The following is a 19,376-nucleotide window of genomic DNA, read 5'->3' on the forward strand; positions in this document are numbered from 1 at the left end:
CTGCTGGGAGTTAAAGTGTTTAGTGGTCAATTATGGCATAAAGTGACACTTTTATCATTTCTTTTACTCTATTCTGTGGAGCCTGTATTGAAGGGACCAATTGTCACACTAGGGCATGTCTAAGCATCAAAACACAAATTCTAACAATTTCAATCATCTGCCATCTTGGCACATGGAACACATCAAAACAGATGAGAATACTCCAGTTTAGTGATCGACTGAGTTCCCTGTTGCTATATTTTGAACAAACAAACCTCTATTGATGGGTAATTTTAAGTTATGGACACTAAAGGTTGAAGAGATTCTCTTCTGGAATCATAAGAGTTCGCTAATGCTGCAATAATTTTACCTTTCATGGCTGTTTTGGAGTAAGTTAATTGTGAATAAGCACTTTTTAAAATGATTTTTTCAGCTTATAACAGAGGCATCTATAAGAACTATGCTTAGGGCTCAGTGCATACAATTCAAATGAATATTAAAGTCCTGATCAATTTGGTTACTGGTTGTGTTGCATCTCAACAAACACGCATCAAACAACAATGTCTCACAATTCGTAGATTGTTTTAATTTCCAGTAGTGATATGTATATTAAGAAGAAATCTGTTGGGATCTCATATGATGAAGGGAGAAAAATACCATAATGCATCAGGTTCTTCATCACATGAAAACATGGTTTTCACTTTGTGCAAGAAATGCAGAGAAATGTAGTACAATTTCAAGGCAGAGAGTTGATCAATGGTGCTAGAATAGGTTCAGTTTCTCCTCTTCTTATTAAGTTGATGCAGGGTGGATTTTATGGGGTGCACGTGCCAGACTATGGCAAGCTGAGTTATGAGTACTTTTGTACCTAACAGTTGAGTTAGCAAGTTTGAAGATAGTGCTTGTCTTATGCTTCACAACGACTTTATGGGATTAGCTCAACATAGTAAGTAATTTGAGCTTTCTTGTTGATATCATTTGTTAAATCTCCATTCTCTGTGCCTTCCTGGTACTTTGCTGACACATGTGGAATTATAAGTCATATTGTGAAACTATCAGTATTTTCAATTCCTGTGGTGTTTGGCAACATGCTTTTTTTCACATGCAGCTTATGATGGTGCAATTTAGAACTCAGGTATCTTCAATTTTGGAATATTAATTTTTACAGCTGCATTACTTTGTCATTCATAATCTTTGTGATCTAAGCCCAATCAAACTGAGACAGCTGTTAGGTTTATATCTAGGAAGTCTATGGACCAACATATCACTCCTTTTGGTGACCACTGATGCCAATTTATGTCAACTTTCTAAAAACTGGTAATGGCTATGCCAATAGAAACAAGAAGGTGTCCTATGGAATCTCAGGAGACTTGCAGCAAAACATATGTTGCCCTCGGCAGACCTGTAGTTGAATTTCACTGACCAATAATTTTGATTCTCTTTTACTTAAAAGGGGCTTCAGCACACTGTGACAGAACTTGCTAAGGGTTGTTGGTCAGTTGATTGATTAAATCATGAGCCCTTATCTGTTTCAGTTAGAATTTTTCAATTGCCTGTCCTCATCAAATTTCTTTAATCTCTTGTGCTTAGTGCCAGGCTTCTTTTTCACTTTCATCTTAGTACTCCTCTCCTTTTATCTTTCCCCACTCACAGTTTAGTCCTAGATGCAGATAGATAGCAAAGATTACCTTGTGCAACTTGAATCAGATGTTTCTGGAATTATAATTCAATAACAAGGATGTTTTGCTGCAAAAGCCCCTTCTTTTCATTAAGGGTGACACTACAATTGGCTATTCACACTTTGGTGGGCTAAAGAATCCAGTTTGAAAATATGTTTTTGTAAGTAACCTAAGCATTTCAACATGTTACTAAACTTTTCACTGGAAACTGTCACCTTTTTGGAAAATGAGGAATTTAGCTAAATTACTGGTCACCTCCCATGAGGAACCACTGACTGGCATGGTATTCTAGGTTTGCTCATGTGGGAGGGTGAGTTGTGTTGTTTCAGGAGCAAAATCTTAAAAATTTTACTTATAAATCTTTTGATGCAATGAAATGTCGTTTTAGTTTGCACACATGTAACACATTATCACAATTACTTTATGTTTCAAACCCTGACGCTCACTTTCACTGTTATGACATGTGGATAAAAAGCAAGCTGGATTAGTTCCTTTATTGTAACCCTTTTGTTTTACTTTTAGGTCCTCCTGTTGTTGAGATCGTCCCTCCTGCACTGTCCACTTTAAGGGGTGTTGCAGCAAGTTTTACCTGTAATGTTGAGGGTTTTCCATTGCCAAACATTGTGTGGATGAAGCAGACTGGTTTGGGTGAAAGTGAGATTTCTGCTAGCGGAGTCAATGTCCAAATAAACCCCCATAATGGTTCATCCCAGTTAATCGTGCAGAATACTTCAACCACAGACTCAGGCTATTACATCTGCAAAGCTTCAAACTTCGTATCTAATACTGCAAGAGCCTTCCTTGGAGTTGCACGTAAGTTTCTTCTTGACATGTAGAAACCCCTATGTAAGCTAAAATAGCCTTATAAATGCAACCTTAATCCAGAAGCCAGTATTGGGAAATTGCAGTTTTGCCCTCTTGATCACAAAAGTGTTAGTTGGTAACTTTACATCTTTAAACCCTCTTTTTAGTCAAATGAAGAATTTTTTGTTTGGTTGAGTTAATGACTGCATTTTGACATTATTATCAGTGTAAATGTAAAAGGTTAGTCGTCAAACGTTCTTTCATGTGTGTATCATTCTCAACATATCTAACGTATCCTTTGAAGAGGAATATAAATTGAAAGGAAAAAAGAAAGAAAAAGAAAAAGATCGAAAAAGTTTACATGCATATGGCCAGGACTCGAACCTTAAACCTCCCAACTAGAGAGGAATGGGTATATTAATTGCGCTAGGTACGCAGAGCATGCTAAGTTGAAAAGTTTTGCATTTTAACAATTGTCATTGATGACCATTATTTTTATAAATCTACCCATTCTATTAATTTCTGCCCAGTCCCTTGCCGTCAGTTAACCTTTGTGCAAACTCTGTACTAACCAAGTCCCTTTTTTGCCACAATTTGGGCATCGATAAGAGCTGTCCATAAACCCCTCTGCATTTTACACCACATTGCTTTTTTTACTACAATACTTTACATCTATGCCACAGTAATACCCAATTCCATAGCTCTACCCGTTTCCATAGGTGCACTCATGTTCATAGTTACATTTGTGTCCTTAGGTGCATTTGTGTCCTAAGGTGCATTCATGTTCCTAGGTGCATTCGTGTCCACAGACACACCCTTGTCCACAGGTGCACCTTTGTCCTCATGTACACTCTTGTCCATAGGTGCACCTTTGTCCTCATGTACACTCTTGTCCATAGGTGCACCCGTGTCCATTGGTGCACCTGTGTCCATAGTTGCTCTTGTGTCCGTAGATGCACTCCTACCCGTAGGTGCACCCGTGTCCATCTTTTTAGCTGGATGTGCATCTGAACAAGGATTGCCATTTTATTTTAAGAAGTGCTGAAAGTTTTTAGTGTATTTGAAAGCAAATTAAAGTACATCAAAGGGTACCATGGGGCAAAATGTGAGGGATGATTTGCGAAAAAAAATGTTTTTGAAAGAGGTTTCTTAATCTTAATTCTTTTTCAAGATCCAGCTTCGTATGACGATCCTGATTTGTGTCCCACAAGTTTTGATGCAACCAAAGGCGAGTCTGTCCTAATGTGCTGTCCTGTCCAGGGGTTTCCACCTCCTCAAGTTAGCTGGGAACTGCCAAATAGAACTCGGGTTGAAACAGGAAGCACTATTTTGCATGTCACAGTCAAGACTGAGAATGACTTTGGACGCTACAGGTGCATTGCAAGGAGTCTGGAAAAGAATGTCCTAATGGCTAACATCACCATTCATAAGAGAAGTAAGTACAAACTTAAGATTTAGGTGAAACTTGCATCACCTCCTCTCCAGAACATGACTACTAGTGAAAGAATCATAAATTACCCGGCTGGGGTGACGCCATTATTTTCCTATGTTTTGATAGAAACACTTGATTAGATGTTTAATAAATAGAGAAGCCTTGACTGTGCTCTGTTCTGTTGTAAAGCACGCAGGAAGCGGCTAGAGTTAGAAAGAAGTGTTGGGAGAAACACGAGACGTATTGTGATAGCCTTCCAGGTTGACATCTATGCAAATATTATAGGTTACACTTTGATTGCAATTTCTCTGTCAAGGCGTTGACATCATCGGCTAGTCCATGTATTTCAAGACAATATCCTTGGATTCGGTTCCCATTCATGTACTTGCTGATCAGTTCACGACTTTCTTAACATTATTCAATTCCTTGTGACTCAATTTCAGTTTTGTCTTGAGCTTAAGAATGAGTTCCTATTTGAGTAGATCTCAGAAGAAGTTTTCGAGTATCCTTCACGGTTGGTTCTTCTTTTTATCTGTGATCCTGTATTTTCTAACAGACATACGAATCGGCTGTTTCTTTTATTTGTCTTTTGACAATACTTGTTGAAAACGAAAAAGCATCCCTGAAATTTTTTGCGTTCGATGAAGGAGGACGCAGTTCATAATCTTTTGAGTCCTTTGCTTTGAAGAGTGACTTTTTTTGAGAGTTTTTCGTCGATCGTCTGCAGTTTCTGCGACATTTTGATTGAGTTCATACGTCATATGCGCAAAGACAATCGCGCACCGTGGTTTTCGTATTACTCTGCGAATCGTGGAGCGGATATCTAAAGACTATGTCGTGGTTTTCATAATGGTCTATGGATGGTAGTCTGTAAAGCAGATATCTGAAGACTACACGCGGTTCGACGGTAGTCTGAGCTATTATTATTATCAAGGTCTTAAAGGGATGTTCCACTGTCTCTGTAGCCATAAAAACGGTGTATTCCATTGGAGTTGAAGATTTCAATTACACCTGAGATATTACACTCGGTTGTTCTAATATATCACTACAACGTGTGATCAAATGCAAGTGGCTACCGAGTACTACAACTCAGTCTTGTTTCGTGCTCGTTTGACTTGTTTGATTTGATACAATGAAAGGATCACTTGGCACGAGAAATTTCCTTTTTTCATTGCGGAATTTCTGGAAATCGACAAGCAAAAACCTTGGTCACGGACTAATGCACCATCCCTTGTCAAGGCGAGTATGGCTAACTCTTAAGAGTCTCAACTTGCTCGCTCCGAGGAGAGGACAACGTGGGAGAAACCATCTAAGACGGCTAAACGATAGACCTATCAATGTTAGAGAGTCAGCAAAACTTCCAAGAGAAACGACGTGGTGCAAACCAAAGTAACTTATTAAATATTCCAGTTGACATCCACAAGACAACCTCTCATGGGACCTTGCCTTCAACAATCCATGGAAATAATTATCAGAAATCAAAAGTAACCGTGGCACACTTGAATGTACGATGTTTGAAGACAAGAGAGCATTTGATTGAAGTGAGTAATTTAATGGATTAAAAGAAGTATGCAATCTTAGCATTTTCAGAATCTTGGCTAAATTCAAGTGTAAAGAACGCTGAGGTCGAAATTGATGGATAAAGTTTGTCAAGACTGGACAGGTCGAGAAAGATAAAGAATGAGTCTGGTGCTGGGGTGTGCGTGTACATGCGAAAGACCCTGAAGTCTAAAGTACTTAAAGACCTATCACGAATATTAGACACTGGTTTTCACCAATTATGGATGCAATTTCAGCTCAAAACGCTCAAGTCATTCTTGCTGTGCGGCACTTACAAGCCTCCTGATTGTGATATTGCCTTCTTTGAAGGCTTCAGGGACCGTTATACGTAAGCGCTTGTTTATGGTCCACCTATTCTAGTGGTCGGAGATCTCTCAACTCTGATTTGTTCGTTAGTTCTACTTTATGGTCCACCTATTCTAGTGGTCGGAGATCTCTCAACTCTGATTTGTTCGTTAGTTCTACTAAATCAAAAACATTAAACAACCTGTGTACAAGTCTGAATATGAAGCAGCTTATTACCCTGCCCACAAGAGTGACAGAAACATCTAAAACTCTGATTGATGTCATTTTTACTTCAAACCCGGCGATAACTGTGGATAGCGGTGTAGTGGAGACTCACATCAGTGATCAATATTTGGTCTTTGCTGTGTTAAATCTAAGGATGCCCAAGCCACTGGCTGCTTACGGTGTCGCTAGGAGCTATAAGCACTACGATCCTCAGAGCTTTTTGAGCGACCTTAACAAGATCCCTTGGTATGAAAACATTTTGTCTGACGATGTAAATGAGAAACTGCTCCATTTTAATAGAACCTTCTTCCGGGTTCTCGATAATCGTGCACCTATTAAGAAAATTAAAATCAAACATCGGAAATGTCCATTTATAAATTAGGAGATCACGGTGGACGGTGGAAGGTGATACGGAATTAATTCTTTACGGAGGTGGGAGTAAGTGCTGCAGAGGAAGCCAAAAGACTCGCATCAGTCAATGGTCTACCTACTTCACATGAGGAACTCCCTGTCAGTTTTATACCCGAAGAAGATGAGTTTCAATTTCGAGCTGCTACCTCTTTCGAGATCAACAGGATTGTACAGTCATTTCCTTCAAATAAAGCACCAGGGAAAGATAAATTACAAATGGCGGTAGCGAAAGATGCTCTACCGGCTATCCTCCCGTTTTTGACCGAGATCATAAACAGTTCACTTTTGACATCTGTATTTCCCTCACCATGGAAAGAATCTGAAATTTTCCAATTCCAAAGGATGGTGGAGATCCGGAAGTAGCCAACGAGAATAGACCCGTGTCGTTGTTACCTGCTCTAGCTAAGATATGTGAACGAGTAGCTTTAAATCAATTCACTGAATATGCAACAAAGAGAAACTGTCTCAGTGGACACCAGAGTGGGAATAAGAAACGGCATTCGACAGAAACACTCAATATTTTGACGTCAGATCTAGCCCTGGAGACAATGGATCGCAAGCAAGTCACTGCCTTGGTGTTATTAGATCTTTCTAAGGCATTTGACAGCATTGATCACATGTCCTTGTTAAAGAACCTACGTGCAACGGATACCTCTAAAGAAGCAATAGAATGGTTTAGAGGCTACTTGACCGGAAGGAAACAGTCGGTGAGAATTGGTTGCGAAACATTTGAACCCCGCTTAGTCTCGTATGGCGCACCACAAGGATCAATCTTGGGCCCGGCATTGTCTAATATCTACATCAACGATCTACCATCTGTACCTAAGGTAGGGTCGTTAGAGTGCTATGTTGATGACTCACAGTTATACCTCTCATTTCCAATACGTGATGACACCTTAGCCGCAGATCAGCTGACAGAAAATCTTCGGAACATAGCCGCATGGAGTTGCAAGAACAGTCTACTCCTTAACCCGGACAAGACAAAACTTCTGGCTCTGGGGACTCCGCAGATGCTGACGAAGATACCAGATGATATAAGCATTACACTACTCAGCAAGGAAATTACGTCATTAAAGTCTGCGAAAAACCTGGGAGTTACAATGGACTGTAATCTAACGTACGACGAACATATAACTTAAGTAACTTCGAAATGTATAGGTAGCCTTTGTCAGATTAATCGCGTTAAATATCTGTTTGATAGGCGTACGTTGATCACTATAATTGATTCTCTAGTTCTACCAAATTGGGGTGGGACTAACTTTGAGCATTCACTTGGCTAACAGAAGGGCAGAAATCAGCCATTAAGTTCTTGGAATTAGGGATCTGCGGCAACTGGACTTCAAGCAACATAAGAGGGACTGTGGAATCCAATTTCCCCTAACACTTGTTATTTCGCGTCATATGATTAACATATGCTGGTGTGTCAAAAATTAATCGTGCGATTCGTATTCTTTTGGTGATACTGGGTATCCTTTCACGGCAAAAATTGCCTCAAAAATTGATTTCGGGTAAACCCCTAATGCCTTTCTTTACTGCGTTGAATCCGAACCTCCTTCCTCAGGCTTGGATAAGTTCTTTGTACTCATTTCTGACTTTCTGTGCTTTATCAGGGAGAGAATTTACCTCGGAAAAAATAAACTTCGTGAGCTCCAGCTATCGTAACATAAATTGGAAGTGGAAGAAGTAACAGAACAAAAAAGTGCACAATTTAGCCAAAATGCAGCATACCTCAGTTTTTCTATAGCCAGTAAGGGGAAATCTAGTATCATTTGCCCAAAAAACATTATTTTTAAAATTATTTTTAAAAAAGACGGTTTTTCTTGTTTTGTTATTCTTTTTACCAAATGGTAACGGGTTTTTTTCTTTTTTCCGCAGAAATCCGCTCAGGTGCAGCAAATTCTACAGTTTCCTTGATGTCACTCTTGAAATCAACTAGCAATGAAAAGTATCTAACGAAAACAACGCGTTATACTGACAAGAAATAAAACGCTACCGGTGTTACGTAGCTCTGACGCCCCCTCACGCAAAAAACGCGAACTCGCTGGAATAGAAACGCAACATACAACAGTAGTTTAATTGAAAGAGAAAACAATATAAAATAATTTCACAGCTACTTGACGATAAACGGAAATGCAAATTCTAGTCGCTACATGGCTCTTGCAGATGAACAAGTTACGCTCTCTCAAAATTATCACCGTAGTAGGTAATAGGTGCCTCTTAAACTGCGCATAAGGAGTCGTTACCGAACAGGAAAATTGACTGCTCACACCAAGAGCACAGGCCTGATTCCGCCTGAACCAGTTAGTTCAGACTGAGAACTGAACAGTTCTAGTTATTGACCACACGGTCCGTTTGGCCACTTCTGACTGCAATTAATTGAAGCAATTACTTTTTTCAAAGACTTAGTCTGTAATAGTGATATACTAACTTATCTTCAGTTTCTATGGCGTCAACGTAGCCTACCACCAAAACAACACGACCCAACTTTTACGACGGGGGGCCCGACTAAGCACAATCATATTCCTACCTACCATTTACATTTCAATTTTTCGAAGAGGTTTAAGCGCGAACAACAAGCCATGTTGGAGTTCTGCTAAAAAATCTTCATGGTCACTTAGATTCTTAATATTTTTCTCAACTACTCAATATTAACAATAGCCATTTTTTGGAGCAAGCCTAACTTTCAATTTGTGTAAACCTCCTTCTGCCAGCCGTTATTTTAAGGTTGCACATTTTACGTTAAGAGAACTACCAAACGCTAACTGATCTACTTATCAAATTACTAGTTACTACGTTAAGGTTAGAAACATGTTTGGGGTAAAAGATAAGGGTGAAACCTCTTGCAATAAAGATACATTCATCCGTGAGTTCCGTGTGTCAGACAAGGCCACAAAAAATTATAAGCCCTCTAAATCATCAATCCTGTCGTGGTTCACGCTCTGCAAAATCTCTCGATTTTGGATTCTGCCGCCTCGACTTTTCAAATAAAGATGAAAGAAGCCTTCATATTATTTTGCGGAAAAATTTGCGACAACTTAATTAATTTCTTGCGTGTGATATTGAAAATTCACCCATGAACAAATCTGAATTCCGTCATAAACGCGGGAAGTTTGGATGGTCCTAAAGAAGATTCGAAAATTTACTTCGTAAGTGAGACAGACCAAGCCCCGGTCAACCCTGAAGAAAACCTCCCTTATTGTTCGACTGATCTTTTTTCATTTTCCTTGGAGAGAACAATAAATCTGAAGTGAGTTGCATAATTGACTGATGTTATGGGTAATTTTTGTTGCTTCTAGAAATTCCCAGACTGTTGAGTCATGCCGACTTGCACATCGTAGAACTTTCCAGAACATTTCATCAAGTCGTGTATTTATTATTTAATTCTTCTTAAATAGTTCTTGTGCAAGCTTCTGGAATGTTCTAGAACACTTTGTGCATATATATATATATATATATATATATATTTATATTTATATATTAAGACTCACTTATGTAGTGGTAACAGTTGTTATCGTCAGAGCGACGACTTTTTTTGAAAGCTATACCGAGAGAGAGCTACTGTGGAAGATTGCTCGTTTCAAGGGACTTTGGAGACAGCAGTGAGATTTTGTCAGTGGTGAGCTAGGATATAGAATCTGTAGGGCTTAATTAAGTTTATTAACGATAAGTATTGTACTTTTTTAAAGATTCGCTCCTTGTTAAGAACATTACTCGCTGTTTATTAAAGTAGTTGAGTTTGTAGAATTGTAGCGTTTTTCTGTCGGTAAGATTATACCGTAACAACTAAGACCACGCGTATTCGAACTAGTCGCAAAATACGATATTGAATTGCTCAGCTTTCGCGATCTTCGCACCACGTGGACGAACTAACGAGAATCCCACGTATTGCCAGCTTCTTTCGAATCTTCGCGCTCGTCGTCTCGTCATTTCTACGCATCTGTTGATCTATGAAAGCTCTTGCTTTTAGAGACAGCTTCTTCGGACTCCCGGAGCGAGTTAAAATTGCTATGGAGCCTCTTGATTAAGTGAGTGATGCCTGAAATGCTCCCAGTAACTCTTCGATTTTCAAGCTCTTGAATATTCCATCTGGATGGAAGCCTTGGTTATACAGCAGCTCGATTCGAGTTCTCGTATAGCTTGGAATTTTTGGTTTAATAACTACCAATGTGCAAAGAAATCAATGAATGAATGACAGTATTGTAAACGTAGCGTTGGTTTACCATGCGTTGTTTGCGAACAGTTCAAGTCACGCTTCCCCGCGCGGAGTCTCGACTACAAGAGGGGAGTTTGATGTGTTGTTGTATGAGGAAGTTAAGCTTAACAAACATACGTGGGATTCTCGCTAGTTCGTCCACGGCACGAAGATCGCGAAAGCAGCAAGGCTGGAGTCTGCAGCTGACTGTCTATTGCCTGCTGATTTCTGACGCCAAGAAAGCCAAGTGGCGACACTTTCCAGAACATGATTTTCAGCAACGAGTGCCCGATCTCCCTACAATCTCATAGTCGCAGGTGCTTCAGAATGGCGGACAAACCCACAAAGCGCAAGCCGAAACCGAAGCATCCACTCAATGTTCATGTGTGGGGGGGAATCAGTAGACGTGGTGCCACCAGGTTTTGTATCTTTGATGGCATCATGGATGCTGATCTCTACGCAATGTTCTTGAGACGACGCTCGTTCCATTTATTAGAAATGAACTTCCCGAGCACCAGTTCATGCAGGACAGTGACCCGACGCATACGTCCATGTGAGTGCAAGCTGTCCTCTGGTGATCAATTTACGTAAAGCAAAACGAAAAGGGAAAAAAGGAGAGGGAAAAGAACTCAAGCTATGTGTAGGCTCTCAGAATGGAACGCTAACCGTTTAATGAAATAAAACATGTTGATATCAAGATTACGATCAGTTTGCCCAAAGGGAAAACAGAGTAATTTTCGTCGAGTGATTTTCGCCAACTGATTTTCGCCGACGTTTATTGAATCGTACTTAACTTGCATAGAATGAGAGTATATTATATTAGTATATTGCGACATTAAAAGAGCTTATAAATACAGCGAAGTTTACAGAGACGGACTTAACGTCCTTTCATTGTGTTAATTGCAAAGAATGACAACGTGACCTGTAGCACGAGTTTCATTCTTATGAACGCGATTCGTAATCAAATCGAATGAAATTTACATCATACGTAAGGTTAGATCCTAATGTTAAACTTATTTTTGGTTTTAAGGGTGTGAAATTAAAAGTGCACACAAACGCGGTGAAATTTTTCAGAAAGCGACTTGGTTTCCTCTGGGGGTCTCTGCTGGCAAACGGATCAAACTTTGAATATATTAGTTTCACACACCACCTTTTCTCCGGGGTTAGAAATTAATTTCATCGTGAAGCAGGAAAACTGCTTTCGATTATCTTCCAATAGCAATAATAATAATAATAATAATAATTAACGGGCGAGTTTAGAATTATCAACAAGCATGTCTTATTTTTTTTAATTTGAAGGACCTGAAACAAAACTATCAAGGAATAAAGGCTTGGAAAAATACTTTGACCAGGCAAAGCCTATTCGTGTCTATTGTCATTAGAACTATTTCAACAACAACAGGCACGCGAAAGGACGCAAACTTCATTATTGTCAACCTTAAGTTGCAAACGACAAGGTTGTTTGCATGATAATGTAAACTAAAAAAGGCCAATCAGATTACAGACTTTTCGATCTGACTTAGCCGTAAGGGAAGTATGAAAGTCCAAAATCGTCTGCTTTAACCGCTTTTATTACCACCATTAGAATTGAAAATCTATCATAGGAAACGAAGTTGCTAGAATCATCTGGAAGCGTGGACAGTATTCGGACGTTTACCGTTCAACATTAATCAATCCGTCCCTGCTTAAAGAGGGACAGAAAGCGATGTTGATCAGGGGAAAAACAGATGTGGATTGCTACCCACTAGAAGAGGAGGTCCAGCAAACTTTCACAGAGAGCAACCTGCCAACACGCCCAGCAAGGGCAAAGAAGAAATTGGTGAGTATTCGTTCAGCAGACTGCCTTTAAGTTTGACGTATGTATACTTGTTAACTTTAAGATTTTGGTGTATTTTTATCTTTCTCGCAGATTCCAGAGTCACCCTTGGCAAAACCAAATAAAACCTGAAGGCACGGGGATAAACATGGTTTTTCATGGGGAGGATGAGCTCTCCGATGCATCTAGAGATTTCAAATACCACCTTGAGTTCTTGAAACTCTAGCATTGGGTTGTATGCCCCCTTGATTACATTTTGTAGCTCAAGCAGCGTTGAAGCATTTCTTTTGTTGAGTTTTACTGTAATTCTGCTGAACACCTTTAAGAGAAAACCAATGTTATCATACATCAGTAATGGTTATGATTATAGTAAAGTTAGGATTTATTTTCAGTATCATCATCATTTGTTACCTGATCAACATCTTTATGGGTGATCATGAAGATGCCCGACCATAATGAAAGAAATTTAGATCTGTTAAAAGAATAACAATCTCTTTTAGATACTCGAAAGCAGTTGAGAAAAACCAAACTACAAGCCAGAAAGTTACACCAAGAGATACAGTCACACTTTATAGAAAATGCAAAATGTCATTTACCTCCTCGAATATCTTCATCTTTATAAAATAGGCGGAAAAATCCACTAAGTATCGGTTCTTCATCCCCTGTAGCAATTGTCCATCTGCAACTGCAAACATTCGTGCAGGCTGCCACCATTCTACGAAAAACAAAAGGAGTGAAAAAAGGATCAAAATATGTTACTGGCCATACATTAAATTCTTCTAATATGCAGTAAATAAAACATGATGAGGACTTTTTTCACAGACCTAGACGTTCTGACACAAATAAATATGCTAAAGGAAAAAATCGGTCCTGACAAGCAATATGAAAAAGGCACATGTGACTACTTCGAAGATCTGCAAGGGGTAAATATGGAAATATGTAATACTTATATCGGAATTGAAATTCTTTTTTGTTGGGTTTATAAATTTTCAATAACAGTTATAGAGCACAAAACGCTTTTATTAAACTGGAAGGGGTTCACCTAACCTTTACAGAATACAAACTGTTACTCTACTGTATTCTCCTTGTAGTTTTTGGAGTGGCAAATATCTGGAGAAACTATATCCATAATTGTAAGTTGTTTCACTGTTTCTAGACTTTTGATCGAAATTGCCACTACAATTTTTGTCTTGGTATAGTATGTACTGCTGCTCACTGTTGGAAGCTCAAGGAAGAGAGATGTTATCTTCCTTCATGAGCAGATCTTGTTTCCCTTTGGATATCAACAGGTTTTTGATGTCATGAAAAAGTGTTCCTGTTATTTCTGTTGCATTGACTTCTATGTAAAACTGAATGTGACATTGTCGAGTGGTTGACTTCACTTGCTGCTCTAGGCCACACGCGTTACAAGTAATGACTGTGGATTTTTCGGGAGTGACCTATTTGCATTGGCAGTATGCGTGATATGCAGTGAATAAGTGAACTCCAAGTATTTCTGCAAGTGTAGTAGTTGTTGTAAATGACTTGGGTAGTTCAAATTTTCTTTGAACGGTGTATTCTCTACAGCTTTGCACCCAGTTTTGGGTGTTACTAAGATTATATCTTGGGTTTTGTATTCTCCTCTTACTAAATGATTATCAAATGGATAGGTTTTCCCTTCTTCCAAATCACAAAATCGATCCCATAAGGTTACCTTTATTGTGCCAGAAGGGTCACCAAGGTAGGCGTTGACAAGGAATTTTTCTCCATCATCAGTTTTGACTTTATTCTTGTCACCTTTTTGTAGTAGTTTGGCTTTTATTGCAATCATCTGATACGTATTAATTGCAGAGATTGTGCCTATATTGTTGGTAGTGGGTATTTCCTTTAGTTGAAAGTCGAAACAAAAAAGTGTCACAGTTAAGTTATCTCTTAAAAGCAATTAGTGGTTTGTTACCTTCACCTGGAGCAACATTAAGCACATACTGTCATTCACCCAAGAAATCTGTAGCAGTTAACATAGCATCAATCACAACAGAAGGTATTTCCGCTTCATCTTCACTCCAATCATCTTCACTAAGTGGTTTCTTCTGATTAGTAGCACTTAACCCACTACTGATAACTTATGCAATATCTTCATGCTCCTCATTATCGCATCAACTAAAGAAAAGACAGAAATATAAAATTGCGAAATTATGATTGGGTGTAATTCCTTAACCTCTTTAAAGACTACTGTTGTTTGAAAGCCAATGAGCAACCTATACAACTTTGTGTGGATTCAAGTTTAAAGAAAGTGATGAACACTTATGTTGTAATTTCCTCTTCAAATTAACATTAACTGCCCCACTCTCGTGTGGTAACCTTGATAACACGCTGCTAGTGCTATTAACATCTGCTGGTACATTAACAATATTGCCATAACTTTTAAGTTGTCCACCCCTTGGGGCTTGCATAAGCTATTCAGATGCTAGTCTTAGAGTTAATTCAATCAGATAAAAAAAGGCAGGTTTTGGTGGAAACTGCATGCCATTAACTGCAGCATAGGGCCGGTGGAACTTTATTCTTAGATAAATAATTATGACATGATCTACACACCCATTTAATGTCGTCAACATTTCTCTTGTTGGGTAAATACTTTTCACTTCTGGACTTTTTTGTCCCCTAGTTTAGCAGCAGAAGACACATTATGTTTGTACCATAACTGGTCACAGCAACAACACTCATAAACTGGTCCTTTGTTCACAATTCTGTGAAATTCATCACTTTCAAACAGTTTGCCTGTTCGTGTTGATTTTCAAAACACATATTTGCTTGTCCACTTACATCACTGGAAACTGTTTCATTGTACAGTTCACTTGAGGCAAAGGGTCGTTTCCTAGCTCTATATTTTTCATGTGAGCATTGTGATGTTTTTTCTATTTCTATCAGGTCCCTTTTTCCTATATTCTTTCATATACGCATTAGTTTTCTCTTGGTCACCGACAGTTCTTCTTTTTTTCCTGTATCTTTTTTACGAAATTAGTGGATGGATATCTGCCATCGGCATATCTAAATTACATCTCGGTCTGAATATGTCGATAAAGTTAAATGAAATGTTAATCGATGCATTTGTGGTATTTTGTCGCCTTCATGGACCGTTTGAAGCAATTTCTTACGAAGTTACCTTTGGCCGTTTAGAGAAGAAAAGGAGACAAGGCTTGCAACTTGGCGTCAACTTGGTGGCCTCTACCCGCGACCTCTTCCACTTCAAACTGGAACTGACGCCAAACTGGAGTTAACGCTTCGCATCAGAAGTAATTTGAATGGCGTCGGTTGAAATATGTTGGAGAAAACGCAATTTAAAGTCCAGTTGCGATGACATAATTGGGACGGTTGAGGACACACGTGCTATTATTATTATGAAAATTTGTGGTATGTACGAAATTTTTGGAAGAAGAATAATATTACAAGAAACCTCGATGTATATGCCTCACATTTATCAAAACAGAAGTAGAGCACGAAGGCACGAATATCTTAGTCTACATACTGCACGATTTCACGCCATTATCTGCGTCGATCTAGTTATAACACTTCAGTAATATGTTTCATATATTAATTGCGGGAAATTGTAGCAAATGCTGTTGGAAAGAGCTCAATACATATGAGTGTAGAGCGAAATGCAGTTCAAAATGACTAAAATGAAACACGCATGATTCCTGAAACTCTGAGTTTCGTGCTTACGCACTCGTCAGACAGATTTAATCTGTTTGAAGGGGAATCATCCGTGTTTCATTTTAGTCATTTTGAACTGTATTTCATATATTATAATTAAATATACCATAAACAGTTCGGAATTACGCCGATAGTTAACGGCTTAAAAATCTTATGCATATGTATACGTATGTATATTAATCCTTTAACTCCAGCGAGTGACCAAGACAGAATTTCTCCTTACAACATGTATACAATTTCAACCAGATAAGTGATGAGAATAAAGAAACATATCAATTTGGGGATAATTAGTTGATCCAATACTAAATTCTTTGAACTAACAAGAAAGAATTGCCTGGTTGACAGTTAGAAGAATTACAAATTTTTACCTGGGAGTTATAGGGTTAACATACTGCGAGAAATCACGCCTGGATCGGACCGGATTGGACCGGATCGGATTACGGATCGGATAACGGATCGGATCATGGATCGGATCACAAACCAAAAAAAAATTGAAAAATGCAAAAAATTAAATCGTTTATAAAATAATACTAATAAATAAAAATATGATTAAAAAACTAAAATATGTTCACTGAAATTAGGAATGTTGTGTGACAAGCCAAAGTAAAGTCTGCATGACATAATGAAGCGTAGCTAGCAGTGGAAGTTTTTTTCTTGCCCTAAAACCTCAAATAGTCACTTTCAGTCTGTGTCGAGAAGTACCGCCATGGACAAAGGCAAGCGAGAGGTACGAATCGTTTTTTCAGTCAGTTATTATTTCTTTCTTTTTTAATATCATCTCATATACTACTTTTCCTTTATTCTATATGATAAAGCACAAGCGAGAGAAGAGATGAGAAGCAAGATTGTTTCACAAGTGCACGTAAGTCATTCATGTAGCCCACGTCGTACACTTTTCTTTAACAATTTTTTAACTTCTTAAATATAAACTATTGAGCAGCACACTGCGAACAGTAGTCGAAAGTTGTGAAAAACTTTGGGAATTTAATAGGCGTGGTGAGAAAAAGATTTAGGGGCCTGTTTCTGTTCGGTGTTCTTTGGTCCAGCCAAGCCTGTATGGTCATTGGCTCTCGTAATAGCCACTAACTACGGATTTAAATTACTGGCGTTTAGTATTAACTCGCTAAACTCCCTGAAGAAGTCTACCATAGCTAGACGAAACGCGACGGAGAATGAAAAAGTTTTACAAATACTGTTCGTAGAGTGCTGCTCACTAATTTAGTTTTAAAAAACTGTTCGACTCTACTCGTTAGACTAAATTGTTTTCTTTTCCTGTTGCCGTTTTACATTTCTATGGTCTTTTTTCTGAGAAAAGTTGAAGACTTTTCCCATTTTCGACCAGATACACAAGGATTTCTGAACTAAAATAACCGGCAAAAATCGTCTGTTATTTATTTGATCATTAGTTCAATGTGCTAATGGAATTTAAATCACTTACCGCGTAAAAAGTGCGATTTAGTTGAAGAGGAAATTAACAAGTTCATAAAAGAAACTGAAATTAAGTATGAGTAAAGGAAATGAAAAGTAGCAAGTGAGATGATATTTAAAAAAAATAATAAATGAAAACTGACTGATGAAATGATACCTACCTCTCGCTTGCCTTCGTCCATGATCGTACTACACAACGTCAGTCGTGTTTTCCCAATTTTGACTACGGTTTACTTCACACTTGACTTTTCTGCACTCCAAATTAGTCTTACACTCCTTTGACTCACTTTTTTGAAGAACACGTTATTCGCTCTTTTACCTCCAGCTGGTTGGATCTTAAAATGCTCAGAAAATACTACAGGCTAGAGGTAAAGCTTGCATATCTAGTCGACTTTGCCCAATTTTTACCAAGGTTTGCTCTACATTTTACCTTTCTGCACTTCAAATAGTCTAACACTCCTTGGAATCGCTTTTTCCATGGATACATTTATATTTAGTTTTATGTTAGTTAGTCTCGCACCTATAACTGGTAATAATTTTTTACATATCAAAGTCATTGCCCACAAAGTGGGACATTTGATATTGGTGACTCTTACATGACAGTGGCACTTTTACTCCTGCTCGGTGTAACCAAAATTCAAGATTGCAGCTCCTCCAAAAAGAGAATCGCGACCACCAAAACGTTTTATTGACGAAGTTGAGCGACCAAAGCCTTGTACTATGAAAGAAGAGCCCTCTTTAATTTTTCTTGTTCATTTTGGCAATTTTCTCGTCATGCCCACAGGACTTTTCTGATCTGGCAAGGGCTTGTTGCAGTTTTCCTTTAATTTTAAGTCTTTGCCGCTTCATTAACGACATTATCCTCAAGTATCCTTTTCTGCCCCCTGAGCTCCTTGTTCTGTTGTAGTACAGCGGATTTGTCTAACTTGTGATAGTACACTTTGACCGCATGCGTACTTGATTTCCATTAATCAAGTAGTCTCCTCACGCTCGCACCTCCCTTCTTTCTGGCAGAATCAATCTTTTCTTTTAGCGTCGAAATTTTTTCCTGATTATAGTGATAATTCGACTATTAACAACGACTCCTAGAATGCCCGATTCCTTGAACATTTTTCCAATGATTCCCGCAATTGCAGATTCTCCGGTATTTTCGTTTTCTTCCGAACTAATATAAACTAAATAACTGTGAAAAGACAAGAAAGAATAGAACAATATCATTCAGTTTCGGAAAGTTTCACGATTGAATGCTCGAAAACAAATTATAATAAATATTTTATCAGAATGCTTACTTGTTGATCTCGTAAGTATACGAAGCACTGTTCTAATTGCTAAATTTCGCGTTTGAATCGTCATTTTGACCTTCAGAATGATCACCTACTGCGGTCACCGCCGTGCAACACGCAAACACAACAGAGAAAACAAGATATAAGATTTTCGAAGTCATTTTGCCCTGCCGTAATCGATGCCAAATCCCACGAATTACATAGCAAATTGCGGCAAATTTATCCTGTGTTCAAATTTTGTGGTACATCTATTATTCCAAGCATGCACTGTCGAACAAGCTCAGTTTCCCTCGGTGCGGTGGTTTTTCCGGCCGGTCAGGCTTTTAAAAATTTACATCAAACCCGCGCAAGAAAGTGTAAAAATGCCAAACCTAAATCGTGACAAAATCATCTCTCCAGTTTGTTCTAGAAAGAAGGTTAAGTATCTTTCAACTTATTTCTGGTGGTAGATTTGATCATGAGAAAGGAAACACTTCTTCGAGAAAGAGATGCAATATTCCACCCAAAATAGCGTGTTTAGAGCAATTTTACCGGATGTCGGGGTCATGCAGCACTCTGTATGGCAAATGTCGCAATGACTTTGACTTGTAAG

At 38.5% G+C, this 19,376-nt stretch overlaps 1 protein-coding gene across 1 annotated transcript in view; it reads left to right on the top strand.

Annotated features, from left to right (window-relative positions):
* The window catches only part of LOC131782794 (neural cell adhesion molecule 2), a 31,701-nt gene extending 22,459 nt beyond the window's left edge, over nucleotides 1-9,242 (top strand). The window contains exons 6-8 of the mRNA XM_066168893.1: nucleotides 2,181-2,471; nucleotides 3,634-3,897; nucleotides 8,251-9,242. Of these exons, the coding sequence (XP_066024990.1) occupies nucleotides 2,181-2,471; nucleotides 3,634-3,897; nucleotides 8,251-8,360 (665 nt within the window). The 3' untranslated portion in view covers nucleotides 8,361-9,242. The remainder of the gene's footprint in view (nucleotides 1-2,180; nucleotides 2,472-3,633; nucleotides 3,898-8,250) is intronic.
* Nucleotides 9,243-19,376: the final 10,134 nt, after the last annotated feature.

The sequence above is a fragment of the Pocillopora verrucosa genome, chromosome 6, assembly GCF_036669915.1.
Source record: "Pocillopora verrucosa isolate sample1 chromosome 6, ASM3666991v2, whole genome shotgun sequence".
NCBI lineage: Eukaryota > Metazoa > Cnidaria > Anthozoa > Scleractinia > Pocilloporidae > Pocillopora > Pocillopora verrucosa.